The sequence below is a fragment of the Pseudophryne corroboree genome, chromosome 9 (genome assembly GCF_028390025.1).
Source record: "Pseudophryne corroboree isolate aPseCor3 chromosome 9, aPseCor3.hap2, whole genome shotgun sequence".
Classification (NCBI taxonomy): Eukaryota; Metazoa; Chordata; class Amphibia; order Anura; family Myobatrachidae; genus Pseudophryne; species Pseudophryne corroboree.
This window is the reverse complement of record NC_086452.1, coordinates 269325984-269341222: the sequence shown is the minus strand read 5'-3', so window position 1 is coordinate 269341222 and position 15239 is coordinate 269325984. Positions and strand designations below refer to the sequence as shown.

General features: G+C 50.4%; 1 protein-coding gene across 3 annotated transcripts in view; it reads left to right on the top strand.

Annotated features, from left to right (window-relative positions):
- KIFAP3 (kinesin associated protein 3) overlaps positions 1–15239 on the top strand; it is a 631738-nt gene that overhangs the window by 212259 nt on the left and 404240 nt on the right. For all 3 annotated transcript variants that reach the window (XM_063940294.1, XM_063940293.1, XM_063940295.1), the window contains exon 7: positions 534–658. In XM_063940294.1, coding sequence (XP_063796364.1) covers positions 534–658 — 125 coding nt within the window. The remainder of the gene's footprint in view (positions 1–533; positions 659–15239) is intronic.

The window sequence follows — 15239 nt, the reverse complement described above, 5'->3', positions numbered from 1 at the left end:
TATATACTGTGCGAGACTGTGGCTATATCTGCATATGAAATGCTACATACAGAATATAGGCATGCCACATATCATTTTAATCAGCAGAAGCTGCTGGTGCCCCTAGGCATACCAAATGCCCTAGGCATTTGCCTAGTTTGCCTATGCCTAGGGGCGGCTCTGCCTGGACCACCAGCCCAGGGCACCCCTGCAAGTGCCCGATGCACCCCAGGGTGCCATGACATACAGTTTGAGAACCACTGCTTCATAATATAAAATTTATATCAAAGATGCCCTTGGAAATTAGGGTAAAACTGAACAAAGCATTTTATTTTCATACTTTTATATTTAATAAACCAAAATGTTGAGGTCTGGTTATCTGATAAGATCTAGCCGCACAATATGCAGATGCGCTGCTTTACTTTGTTTACCACCAAAGACACCAAACTTAAATGCATTATTAGATACACTATATACCGAGTGTTAAATTAAAGTAGTGTAGGGAGTGTTTGACTGAGCCAGGTCTTTGACTGTCAACATTTTTTCCCCTCCAGTTTCTCTCAGTTTCATGGGCTAATTACTCACTATAAGATTGGAGCACTTTGCATGAACATCATCGACCATGAGTTGAAACGACATGAACTCTGGCAAGAAGAGTTAGCCAAAAAGAAGAAAGCAGATATCCTTTGAAAATGATGGGTGCATTCAAATACAACATAAATCATTTGTACAATCATTGTTCGTCAGTCTTACAGAACATGCACTAAGTATGCAGTATGCTTTAATGCACTACAAACAGAGTTGTAGTGTGTAGCAAGGGTGCCTGGAGCACATGCGTGCTACGGCGCCCCCCTCCCAAATGTACACGTGGGGTTAAATTAAAGGGGAACAAAAATTAATATTAAGGTAAAATCCACAGTTTCTGCTGTGGGGTACACTGGGCTCCACAAGGATTGGACAATGGGGTGTAGAGTAGGATCTTGATCCGAGGCACCAACATGCTCAAAGCTTTGACTGTTCCCAGAATGCACAGTGCCGCCTCCTATATCACCCCGCCTCCCAGCATAGGAGCTCAGTTTTGTAAGTTGGTGCTGCACTTAACAGAGGGGCTGCTCCAAGCAGCCCTAAGAAAAGCTTTTTATGAGATAAAAAGTGAAGATTTCAAGGGCAGCGGTGGTAAATGTCTTGTGACATTCACTGCTGCAGCTCCAGCTCTCCCCAGCGGCGCTGTACACTCCCGAGCCCTGGTTGCCGGGTACCTACAGCGGAGGCTCCGGTTTTCTTCACGTTAGACACACACGGCTGGGGCTCTCCAGGATCGCGTGGCTGCACTTCGGGAGGTGGTAAGTCGGTCCCGCTTGCGGGACCCGGTCTTTATCGCGATCCGGCGCGGTCAGTGGGAGGCGGGCCGCGCGCGCTGGCGGTGGACACTGTGGCAGTACAGGCGATCCCACTAGATCACCAGGGCATGGGCGCAGGTCAGGTTTTCTCTCTAAACCAATTCTTATATCGCCCACAGTACCCGGTGGTTTTGCCAGCAGAGGGGATAAGGCTTAGACCTGAAGCCCCTCCCCCAGCCCCAGGGCGCCATTTCTAGTAAGTGTTCCCGCCCTGGAGCTGCATATCTGTCTTTTCCTCACTCCCTGTCAGTGTCTGCGGCACCATTATCCCTCAGCTCACTGTTCCTGGGACTGCTTGGGCAAATCCTCCTATGTAAAGCCGCCTGGTTGTCAGCGCTGTGCCGTTACATGACACTTAAGTATTCTACCTGCCTTTTTAGACAGTGATAGTTAAGAAAGAGTGCATTTAGTCAGGGTTTTATAGTACAATTACCCTGTGATATACATCCAGTTCTTACTGTGTACTGTTATATCTATTGTTATATAGCTGTGTAAGCTAGTCCAGTGCAGTACTATTGTCAGTAATAACCTCTGCATTGTACAAACTGTGACTTTCTGTGTGTGCATTTGATAGCTGAGTGGTGTCCATTTCGTGTCTCTCACTCAACCTGCTATCCCTATATTCCATAACCTGAGGGGGCTTGGTGCGTCAGGTGTTATCTAATATAGGATTTTCACAAAGATATACTGTATTACGTATTTTTCTCTGTGATTTAGTCACCATACCTCTCCTTTATCTCTGCTAGTGCTGACTACACTGCGCAGGGGTTTGGGTTTAGAGGCATAGTGCTGCTGATAATTGTACTGTGTTAACCTCATACTGCAAGTTATATCATGTCTGCTTCTGAGGGTAATGGTTCTGGGGCTGAACACACTGCCGGAGATGCTGACGCCACGGGGCCATATGTGGAGACTATAGCAGCTGTGGGCTCTGGTTCTGGGGGTTCCTTGCCCCCCAGTGGGACTGTGGCAATGGAGGCACATACTGACCCACCATGGGCCGCTTTTTCCACGCTTCTGCATACGCTAGTTCATAAACTAACTCCCCCTATGGGATCCCCAATGCCGGTACAACCGTATGTGGTCCCTGCAGCTAACCCGCCGTGGGCGGACGATTTATCTGCTCAATTAAAGAAGTTGAACCAGTCCTTGACTACTAAAAAGTCTGACCATCGCTCGCCTAATTCCAAGAGGTCCTCTAAGCGAGCGCTTATCTCCTCACAATCCACTGCTGTCACTGATACCTTGTCTGATGAAGACGGCACATATACTGACCCCTCAGGTTCTGACTCCGATACGGCTGATGGGGAGGGTAGTTCACATGTGGATGTTCCTGATCTTTTGGAGGCTATTAAAGCATGGGCCCTAGAGTTAGAAGCTGAAATCTCTTCTGACCATGCTAGACAATGATTGTCATATATTGTCACAGCTTCTCACTATATTAAAGAGGCGTCTTCTGCTGCCGGTATCCTAGAAGCCAAGGCCTCTACTACATCAGTCCTGGGTCGCCGGATATTGTGGCTGAGATCCTGGTCTGTGGATCTGGACTCTAGAAAAACCCTGGAGGTACTCCCTTTCAAGGGAGATATTCTGTTTGGGGAGGACTTAAATAAGATTGTGGCTGACTTGGCTGCTGCCAAAACTGCCTGTCTGGCTAATACCGCTCCTTCTGTGTCGAAGGCTAAAGGTACGTCCTTTCGCCCCTTTCGTCCTTCAGGTAAAGCAAAAGGTCAGGCGTACAACAAGCAGGCCTGCACTTCCAAACCTGGTAAGCCGAAGCCCAAAAGAGCCTGGGCTGCCCGTCAGCCAGCTGCCAAGACCGATAAGACTGCCGCATGACGGGGCGGGCCTCCTCCTGGGGGATCCCAGGGTGGGGGGCCGGCTTCTAGGGTATACCCAGGAATGGTTGAAGACCACTTCAGATGCCTGGGTACGGGTAGTAGTCACTCAAGGTTACGCCATAGCCTTCAAATACCGACCCCCTCATCGATTTTGCCAGACAGACGTCCCTTTTTACCAGACAAAGGCAAAAACTCTACACTCGGTGGTACAGACCCTCCTGGATACAGGAGTCGTAGTACAGGTGCCTCTTGCTCAGAGGGGCTGGGGGTACTATTGTCCACTGTTTCTAGTCCCGAAACCGAATGGGTCCTCCCGGCCCATTCTCAACCTCAAGTCATTGAACAGGTTTGTGAAGGTTTCCAAGTTCCGTATGGAAACCCTTCGCTTTATTGTTCTGGCCTTGGAACCTGGGACTACATGGTCTCCCTGGACATACAGGATGGTTACCTGCATATTCCTATTACAGTGTCACATGAACAATACCTGAGGTTCGCTATTGGCAACCTCCATTACCAGTTTTGGGCGTTACCTTTTGGTTTAACAACGGCTCCGCAAGTCTTCACCAAAGTTATGGCGGTGATGACGGTGGTGCTCCGCCGTCAAGGGGTCAGGATACTGCCGTATCTGGACGACTTGTTAATCCTGGCAAATTCCCCAGATCTTCTCCTGGATATGACGGTCCGGTTTCTACAAGCCCGAGGGTGGCTCATCAACTGGAAGAAATCATCCCTGGTCCCTGCTCAGAGCATGGTGCACCTGGGAGCATTGTTGGACACTCACAACCAGAGGTTGTTCTTGTCTCAGGAGAAAGTCCTGAAGCTTCAGGACAGGATTCGTTGCTTTCTTTCTCGTCCGCAAGTGTCGATACATTCGGCAATGCAGGTGCTGGGCCTAATGGTATCAGCATTCGACATGGTGGAGTATGCTCAATTCCATTCTTGCCCCCTCCAGAGGCTGATTCTAGCCAAGTGGGATGGCCTGCCTCATCGGATCAGATCTCAAATGATCTCCTTGACTCCGGAGGTCCGTCTGTCGCTACACTGGTGGCTCCGGGACCAACAGTTGCGCAGGGGTCGTCCCTTCTGGATATCCAACTGGGTCCTGTTGACGACAGATGCCAGTCTAAGAGGTTGGGTCGCGGTGCTGGAGCAACACTCCCTTCAGGGTCGGTGGACTAAGGAGGAATCTCTCCTCTCGATCAACATTCTGGAATTGCGGGCGGTCTTCAATGCGTTGAACCTGGCCCAGCATTTAATTCAGAACTGTCCTGTTCAAGTACAGTCGGACAACGCCACCACAGTGGCTTACATAAATCATCAAGGCGGCACTCGAAGCCGTTTGGCAATGAAGGAAGTCTCACGGATTCTACGTTGGGTGGAACACCATCTACCAACCATATCGGCAATATTCATTCCGGGAGTCCTGAATTGGGAAGCAGACTTTCTCAGTCGTCAGGACGTGCATGCCGGCGAGTGGGGCCTCCATCCAGAAGTGTTTCAACTCCTAGTGAAAAAGTGGGGTCTTCCAGACGTAGATCTGATCTCATCTCGACACAATCACAAGGTTCCGGTCTTCGGAGCAAGGACAAGGGATCCTCAAGCAGCATTCGTGGATGCGCTGGCGGTGCGTGGAGGTTTCGGCTGCCGTACGTGTTCCCTCCGGTGTCACTCCTGCCCAGGGTAATTTGGAAGTTCAAGCAAGAACGAGGAATTCTGCTTCTCGTAGCTCCAGCGTGGCCCAGACGGCACTGGTTCTCAGACCTGCAAGGCCTATCGTCAGAGCGTCCAATTCTACTTCCACAACGCCCAGACCTCCTCGTTCAGGGCCCCTGTGTCTACCAGGACCTAGCCCGGCTGTCTTTGATGGCGTGGCTCTTGAAGCTTCCATCTTGAGAGCTAAGGGTTTTTCTGAAGAGGTCATTAAAACTATGTTTTGGGCCCGGAAACCGGCTTCTGCTCGGATTTACCATACGGTCTGGCATTCCTACTTTTTTTGATGCGCATCTAACAATTCTGATGCTTCCAAGTTTAGTACAGCCAAGCTTTTGGCTTTTCTGCAGCAAGGCCTAGAGTTAGGCCTGCATCTGGCCTCCCTAAAGGTTCATTTCTCTTACGTCCTAGAGGATGCTGGGGACTCCAAAAGGACCATGGGTTATAGACAGATCCGCAGGAGCTTGGGCACACTATAAAGACTTAAACTGGGTGTGAACTAGCTCTTCCCTCTATGCCCCTCCTCCAGACCTCAGTTAGATCCTGTGCCCAGAGGAGACTGAGTGCATTACAGGGGAGCTCTCCTGAGTTTCTCTGAAAAAGAATTTTGTTAGGTTTTTTATTTTCAGGGAGCACTGCTGGCAACAGGCTCCCTGCATCGTGGGACTGAGGGGAGAGAAGCAGACCTACTTAAATGATAGGCTCTGCTTCTTAGGCTACTGGACACCATTAGCTCCAGAGGGTCGGAACGCAGGTCTCACCCTCGGCGTTCGTCCCGGAGCCGCGCCGCCGTCCTCCTCACAGAGCCGGAAGATAGCCGGGTGAGTAGAAGAAGAAAGAAGACTTCAAAGGCGGCAGAAGACTTCAGCTCTTCAGTGAGGTAACGCGCAGCGGTAAAGCTGTGCGCCATTGCTCTCACACACACACACACACACACACACACACACACACACACACACACACACACACACACACACACACAACAACGGGCACTGTAAGGGTGCAGGGCGCAGGGGGGGGGGGCACCCTGGGCAGCAATTAATAGCCTCAAGGGACACTGCCAGATGTACAGATACTGCGGAGGCAGCATATTATTAACTCCCGCCAGTTTTTTTATTATTTGAGCGGGACCGAAGCCCGCCGCTAAGTGGGCGGGTCTTGATCCTCCAGCACTAACCAGCGCCATTTTCTGCACAGCACATGCAGAGAAGCTGGCTCCCCGGACTCTCCCCTGCTGAACACGGTCACAGAGGGCAAAAGGGGGGGGGGGGGCACATGTAATTGGCGCAGTGAGTGTTATTATATATATTTTTATATAAATGCGTTGTCCTAACTGGGATTTTATTCCAGGGTCTGGTGGCGCTGGGTGTGTGCTGCTCACTCTCTGTCTCTCCAAAGGGCCTTATTGGGGCTCCCTATAGTTATTTCCCTGAGTGTGTGGGGGTGTCGGTACGTGTGTGTCAGCATGTCTGAAGCGGAAGGCTCTTCTAGGGAGGAGGTGGAGCAGATGATTGTGGTGTCTCCGTCGGCAACGCCGACACCTGACTGGTTGGATATGTGGAATGTTTGAAATGCAAATGTGGCTTTATTACATAAGAGATTGGACACAGCAGAGTCCAGGGATAAAGCAGGGAGTCAATCCATGGCTTTAACTGTGTCACAGGGCCCTTCTGGGTCTCAGAAACGCCCACTGTCCCAAGTAGCAGACACTGATACCGACACGGATTCTGACTCCAGTGTCGACTACGATGATGCGAGGTTACACCCAAGGGTGGCCAAATGTATTCATTACATGATTATTGCAATAAAAGATGTTTTGCATATCACAGATGACCCCTCTGTCTCTGACACGAGGGTACACATGTTTAAGGAAAAGAAGCCTGAGGTAACTTTTCTCTTACGTCCTAGAGGATGCTGGGGACTCCGTAAGGACCATGGGGTATAGACGGGCCCCGCAGGAGATAGGGCACCTAAAAAGAACTTTGACTATGGGTGTGCACTGGCTCCTCCCTCTATGCCCCTCCTCCAGACCTCAGTTAGATCTTACGCCCAGAGGAGAATGGGTGCACTGCAGAGAGCTCTCCAGAGTTTTCTGTGGAAAAAGAATTTTGTTAGGTTTTTTATTTTCAGGGAGTCCTGTTGGCAACAGGCTCCCTGCATCGTAGGACCGAGGAGAGAGAAGCAGAGCTGGCTTGTAAAGTAGGGCACAGCTTCTAGGCTACTGTACACCATTAGCTCCAGGGGGAGTCGGAACACAGGTCTCACCTGGGGTTCGTCCCGGAGCCGCGCCGCCGTCCTCCTCACAGATGCCGAAGATGGAAGCCGGGTGAGTATTGAGGAAAAGACTTCAGGCGGCAGAAGACATCAGATCTTCATGAGGTAAGCGCGCAGCGGTAAGCTGCACGCCATTGCTCCCAGTCACACACACACAAGCAGGCACTGAAGGGTGCAGGGCGCAGGGGGGGGAGCGCCCTGGGCAGCAATAAACCTCAATTTGGCCATAAATACGATGAATTAGGCTGTGGGACAGTAAATCCGCGGACCCCCGCCATTTTATTAGTATATGATGATGGGACCGAAGCCCGCCGTCGGGTGGGCAGGGCTTGATTCTCAGCACTAACCAGCGCCATTTTCTCCACAGAGGCTGCATGAGAAAACGCTGGCTCCCTGTTCTCTCCCCTGCTGAGCTTCACAGGATGGAAAAAGGAGGAGGGGGGCACTTTGACGACGCAGTGAGTGGAGATTACAATTATAAACCTATAACAGCGCTATCTGGTCATATATTCCAGTGTTTTTAAGCGCTGGGTGTGTGCTGGCATACTCTATCTCTCTGTCTCCCCTAAGGGCCTGGTTGGGGTTTTGTTCCCTATAGGTAACTCCCTGTGTGTGTGGGGTGTCGGTACGTGTGTGTCGACATGTCTGAGGCGGAAGGCTTCTCCAAGGAGGAGGTGGAGCAAATGAGTGGTGTGTCCCCGTCGGTTGTGCCGACTCCAGATTGGATGGACATGTGGCATACGTTGCATGCAAGTGTGACATCTTTACATAAAAGGCTTGATAAGGCTGGTTTAGGGGGGACATCAGGCGGTCAATCCTCAGATTGGACTGACTCACAGGGCCCGTCGAGGTCTCAAAAGCGTCCCTTAACACAAGACACTACTACCGACACGGATTCTGATTCCAGTGTCGACTATGACTAAGTATGTGTATGATTGTGGCAATAAGGGATGTGTTGCATATTGTGGATGAACCCTCGGTCCCCGACACAAGGGTACACATGTTTAAGGAAAAGAAACAGATTATTAATTTCTCTGACGTCCTAGTGGATGCTGGGACTCCGTCAGGACCATGGGGATTAGCGGCTCCGCAGGAGACAGGGCACAAAAATAAAAGCTTTAGGACTAGGTGGTGTGCACTGGCTCCTCCCCCTATGACCCTCCTCCAAGCCTCAGTTAGGTTTTTGTGCCCGTCCGAGCAGGGTGCAATCTAGGTGGCTCTCCTAAAGAGCTGCTTAGAAAAAGTTATTAGGTTTTTTATTTTCAGTGAGTCCTGCTGGCAACAGGCTCACTGCAACGAGGGACTTAGGGGAGAAGAAGTGAACTCACCTGCGTGCAGGATGGATTGGCTTCTTAGGCTACTGGACACCATTAGCTCCAGAGGGATCGAACACAGGCCCAGCCATGGAGTCCGGTCCCGGAGCCGCGCCGCCGACCCCCTTGCAGATGCCGAAAAGTGAAGAGGTCCAGAAACCGGCGGCAGAAGACTTTTCAGTCTTCATGAGGTAGCGCACAGCACTGCAGCTGTGCGCCATTGTTGTCAGCACACTTCACACCAGCGGTCACTGAGGGTGCAGGGCGCTGGGGGGGGGCGCCCTGGGCAGCAATGATAATACCTTGTTCTGGCTAAAAATACATCACATATAGCCCCTGGGGCTATATGGATGTATTTAACCCCTGCCAGGTCTCACAAACACCGGGAGAAGAGCCCGCCGAAATAGGGGGCGGGGCCTATCTCCTCAGCACACAGCGCCATTTTCCTGCACAGCTCCGCTGCGAGGAAGGCTCCCAGGACTCTCCCCTGCACTGCACTACAGAAACAGGGTAAAAAAACAGAGAGGGGGGGCACTTTTTTGGCGATATTGATATATTAAGCTGCTATAAAGGAAACAACACTTCTGTAGGGTTGTTCCTATATATTTATAGCGCTTGGGTGTGTGCTGGCAAACTCTCCCTCTGTCTCCCCAAAGGGCTAGTAGGGTCCTGTCTTCGATAAGAGCATTCCCTGTGTGTCTGCTTTGTGTCGGTACGTGTGTGTCGACATGTATGAGGACGATGTTGGTGTGGAGGCGGAGCAATTGCCGGTAATGGTGATGTCACCCCCTAGGGAGTCGACACCGGAATGGATGGCTTTGTTTATGGAATTACGTGATAATGTCAGCACGTTACAAAAATCAGTTGACGACATGAGACGGCCGGCAAACCAGTTAGTACCTGTCCAGGCGTCTCAGACACCGTCAGGGGCTGTAAAACGCCCTTTACCTCAGTCGGTCGACACAGACCCAGACACGGACACCTAATCTAGTGTCGACGGTGAAGAAACAAACGTATTTTCCAGTAGGGCCACACGTTATATGATCACGGCAATGAAGGAGGCTTTGCATATCTCTGATACTGCAAGTACCACAAAAAGGGGTATTATGTGGGGTCTAAAAAAACTACCTGTAGTTTTTCCTGAATCAGAGGAATTGAATGAAGTGTGTGATGAAGCGTGGGTTAACCCCGATAGAAAACTGCTAATTTCAAAGAAGTTATTGGCATTATATCCTTTCCCGCCAGAGGTTAGGGCGCGCTGGGAAACACCCCCTAGGGTGGATAAGGCACTCACACGCTTATCAAAACAAGTGGCGTTACCGTCTCCTGAAACGGCCGCCCTCAAGGATCCAGCTGATAGGAGGCTGGAAACTACCCTGAAAAGTATATACACTCATACTGGTGTTATACTGCGACCAGCCATCGCCTCAGCATGGATGTGCAGTGCTGGGGTGGTTTGGTCGGATTCCCTGACTGAAAATATTGATACCCTGGATAGGGACAGTATTTTATTGACTATAGAGCAATTAAAGGATGCTTTTCTTTATATGCGAGATGCTCAGAGGGATATTTGCACTCTGGCATCGAGAGTAAGTGCGATGTCCATATCTGCCAGAAGAAGTTTATGGACGCGACAGTGGTCAGGTGATGCGGATTCCAAACGGCATATGGAAGTATTGCCGTATAAAGGGGAGGAATTATTTGGGGTCGGTCTATCGGATTTGGTGGCCACGGCAACAGCCGGAAAATCCACCTTTTTACCTCAGGTCCCCTCCCAACAGAAAAAGACACCGTCTTTTCAGCCGCAGTCCTTTCGTTCCTATAAGAACAAGCGGGCAAAAGGACAGTCATATCTGCCCCGAGGCAAAGGAAAGGGTAAGAGAGTGCACCAAGCAGCTCCCTCCCAGGAGCAGAAGCCCTCCCCGGCTTCTGCAAAGCCCTCAGCATGACGTTGGGGCTTTACAAGCGGACTCAGGGGCGGTGGGGGGTCGACTCAAGAATTTCAGCGCACAGTGGGATCACTCACAGGTGGACCCCTGGATCCTGCAGGTAGTATCTCAGGGTTGCAGGTTGGAATTCGAGAAGTCTCCCCCTCGCCGGTTCCTAAAGTCTGCTCTGCCAACGTCTCCCTCAGACAGGGCGACGGTATTGGAAGCCATTCACAAGCTGTATTCTCAGCAGGTGATAGTCAAGGTACCCCTCCTACAACAGGGAAAGGAGTATTATTCCACACTATTTGTGGTACCGAAGCCGGACGGCTCGGTAAGACCTATTCTAAATCTGAAATCTTTGAACCTGTACATACAAGAATTCAAGTTCAAGATGGAGTCACTCAGAGCAGTGATAGCGAATCTGGAAGAAGGGGTACTTTATGGTGTCTCTGGACATCAAGGATGCTTACCTGCATGTCCCAATTTGCCCTTCACATCAAGGGTACCTCAGGTTCGTGGTGCAAAACTGTCTATCAGTTTCAGACGCTGTTGTTTGGATTGTCCACGGCACCTCGGGTCTTTACCAAGGTAATGGCCGAAATGATGTTTCTTCTGCGAAGAAAAGGCGTATTAATTATCCCTTACTTGGACGATCTCCTGATAAGGGCAAGGTCCAGAGAACAGCTGGAGGACGTAGTAGCACTAACCCAAGTAGTGCTGCAACAGCACGGGTGGATTCTGAATTTTCCAAAATCTCAATTGACCCCGACGACACGTCTGCTGTTCCTGGGAATGATTCTGGACACGGTTCAGAAAAAGGTGTTTCTTCCGGAGGAGAAAGCCAGGGAGTTATCCGAACTTGTCAGGAACCTCCTAAAACCAGGAAAAGTGTCTGTGCATCAATGCACAAGAGTCCTGGGAAAAATGGTGGCTTCTTACGAAGCGATTCCATTCGGCAGATTCCACGCACGAACTTTTCAGTGGGATCTGCTGGACAAATGGTCCGGATCGCATCTGCAGATGCATCAGCGGATAACTTTGTCTCCACGGACAAGGGTGTCTCTTCTGTGGTGGTTGCAGAGTGCTCATCTGTTAGAGGGCCGCAGATTCGGCATACAGGACTGGGTCCTGGTGACCACGGATGCCAGTCTGAGAGGCTGGGGAGCGGTCACACAGGGAAGAAACTTCCAGGGAGTGTGGTCAAGCCTGGAGATGTCTCTTCACATAAGTATACTGGAGCTAAGAGCGATTTACAATGCTCTAAGCCTGGCAAAACCCCTGCTTCAGGGTCAGCCGGTGTTGATCCAGTCGGACAACATCACGGCAGTCGCCCACGTAAACAGACAGGGCGGCACAAGAAGCAGGAGGGCAATGGCAGTAGCTGCAAGGATTCTTCGCTGGGCGGAAGATCATGTGATAGCACTGTCAGCAGTGTTCATTCCGGGAGTGGACAACTGGGAAGCGGACTTCCTCAGCAGACACGATCTACACCCGGGAGAGTGGGGACTTCATCCAGAAGTCTTCCACATGATTGTGAACCGTTGGGAAAAACCAAAGGTGGATATGATGGCGTCCCGCCTCAACAGAAAACTGGACAGGTATTGCGCCAGGTCAAGAGACCCTCAGGCAATAGCTGTGGACGCTCTGGTAACACCGTGGGTGTTCCAGTCAGTGTATGTGTTTCCTCCTCTGCCTCTCATACCAAAAGTACTGAGAATTATACGGCAAAGGGGAGTAAGAACGATACTCGTGGCTCCGGATTGGCCAAGAAGAACTTGGTACCCGGAACTTCAGGAGATGCTCACGGAAGATCCGTGGCCTCTACCTCTAAGACGGGACCTGCTTCAGCAGGGACCGTGTCTATTCCAAGACTTACCGCGGCTGCATTTGACGGCATGGCGGTTGAACGCCGAATTCTAAGGGAAAAAGGCATTCCGGAAGAGGTCATCCCTACCCTGGTAAAAGCCAGGAAGGAGGTGACTGCACAACATTATCACCGCATTTGGAGAAAATATGTTGCGTGGTGTGAGGCCAGGAAGGCCCCGACGGAGGAATTTCAACTGGGTCGATTCCTACATTTCCTGCAAACAGGATTGTCTATGGGCCTCAAATTAGGGTCCATTAAGGTTCAAATTTCGGCCCTGTCGATTTTCTTCCAGAAAGAATTGGCTTCAGTTCCTGAAGTCCAGACTTTTGTAAAAGGAGTACTACATATACAGCCCCCGGTTGTGCCCCCAGTGGCTCCGTGGGATCTTAATGTAGTTTTGGATTTTCTCAAATCCCATTGGTTTGAGCCACTCAAATCGGTGGATTTGAAATATCTTACATGGAAAGTAACCATGCTACTGGCCCTGGCTTCAGCCAGGAGAGTGTCAGAATTGGCGGCTTTATCGTATAAAAGCCCATATCTGATTTTCCATTCGGACAGGGCAGAACTGCGGACGCGTCCTCAGTTTCTGCCTAAGGTGGTTTCAGCGTTTCACCTGAACCAGCCTATTGTGGTGCCTGCGGCTACTAGCGATTTGGAGGATTCCAAGTTGCTGGACGTTGTCAGGGCATTGAAAATATATATTTCAAGGACGGCTGGAGTCAGAAAATCTGACTCGCTGTTTATACTGTATGCACCCAACAAGCTGGGTGCTCCTGCTTCTAAGCAGACGATTGCTCGTTGGATTTGTAGCACAATTCAACTTGCACATTCTGTGGCAGGCCTGCCACAGCCTAAATCTATCAAGGCCCATTCCACAAGGAAGGTGGGCTCATCTTGGGCGGCTGCCCGAGGGGTCTCGGCATTACAACTCTGCCGAGCAGCTACGTGGTCGGGGGAGAACACGTTTGTAAAATTCTACAAATTTGATACCCTGGCTAAAGAGGACCTGGAGTTCTCTCATTCGGTGCTGCAGAGTCATCCGCACTCTCCCGCCCGTTTGGGAGCTTTGGTATAATCCCCATGGTCCTGACGGAGTCCCAGCATCCACTAGGACGTCAGAGAAAATAAGATTTTACTTACCGATAAATCTATTTCTCGTAGTCCGTAGTGGATGCTGGGCGCCCATCCCAAGTGCGGATTGTCTGCAATACTTGTACATAGTTATTGTTACAAAAAAATCGGGTTGTTATTGTTGTGAGCCGTCTGTTCAGAGGCTCCTACGTTTGTCATACTGTTAACTGGGTTCAGATCACAGGTTGTACGGTGTGATTGGTGTGGCTGGTATGAGTCTTACCCGGGATTCAAAATCCTTCCTTATTGTGTACGCTCGTCCGGGCACAGTATCCTAACTGAGGCTTGGAGGAGGGTCATAGGGGGAGGAGCCAGTGCACACCACCTAGTCCTAAAGCTTTTATTTTTGTGCCCTGTCTCCTGCGGAGCCGCTAATCCCCATGGTCCTGACGGAGTCCCAGCATCCACTACGGACTACGAGAAATAGATTTATCGGTAAGTAAAATCTTATTTTTCCCACATCTCATGAATTAAATGAGTTCTTTGGAAAAGCTTGGGAGACTCCGGATAAGAGACCACAGATCCCCAAAAGAATTTTTATGGCATACCCTTTCCCTAAGCAGGACAGGGAGATTTGGGAATTACCCCCCACTGTGGACAAGGCCCTGACACGCTTGTCCAAGAAAGTGGCGCTACCGTCTCCTGACACAGCGGCCCTAAAGGACCCTGCAGATCGCAGGCAAGAAACTACGTTAAAGGGTATTTATTCTCATACGGGTGCTGTGCTAAGACCGACGATTGTGTCGGCATGGGTGTGTAGCGCAATTGCAGCTTGGACAGATGAGCTGACAGATCAATTTGATACTATGGATAAGGATACTATATTCCTAACTCTAGCCCATATAAAAGACGCAGTCTTATTTATGAGGGATGCTCAAAGGGACATTGGATTGCTAGCTTCTAGGGCCAATGCCATGTCTATCTCCGCGAGAAGATCCTTATGGACTCGCTAATGGACGGGTGATGCGGATTCCAAAAAACATATGGAAGTACTACCCTATAAGGGTGATGTATTGTTTGGGGATGGGCTGACGGACCTGGTTTCCACATACAGCAGGTAAATCAAATTTTTTACCATATATTGCCCAACAGCAAAAGAAAGCAACACCGTATCAGATGCAGTCCTTTCGGTCGCACAAGTCCAAAAGAGGTCGGGGATCCTCTTTCCTCGCCAGAGGTAAGGGCAGAGGCAAGAGAGCACCTGCTTCGGCAGGTGCCCAGGAACAAAAGTCCTCCCCGGCTGCTCCAAAACCCACAGCATGACGCTGGGGCTCCCCTGAGGGAGTCCGCATCGGTGGGGGAACGTCTTCGACTTTTCAGTCAGGCCTGGGTCAGATCGGACCTGAATCCCTGGGTGTTGGAAATAGTTTCACAGGGTTACAAACTGGAATTCGAGGAGGTGCCCCCACGCCGATTTTTCAAGTCGGCCTACCATCTTCCACATCGGAAAGGGATGTAGTGTTAGCTGCAATTCAAAAGCTGTGTATACAGCAAGTGATAATCAAGGTTCCCCTGCACCAGCAGGGAAGAGGTTACTACTCAACCCTATTTGTGGTCCCGAAACCGGACGGTTCGGTCTGACCGATTTTGAATCTGAAATCCCTAAACCTGTACATAAAAAGATTCAAATTCAAAATGGAATCACTCAGAGCGATAATAGCCAACATGGAGGAGGGGGAGTTTATGGTGTCTCTGGACATAAAGGATGCGTACCTTCATATCCCCATATATGCCCCCCATCAGGAATACCTGAGATTCGCTGTACAGGATTGTCATTACCAATTTCAGAC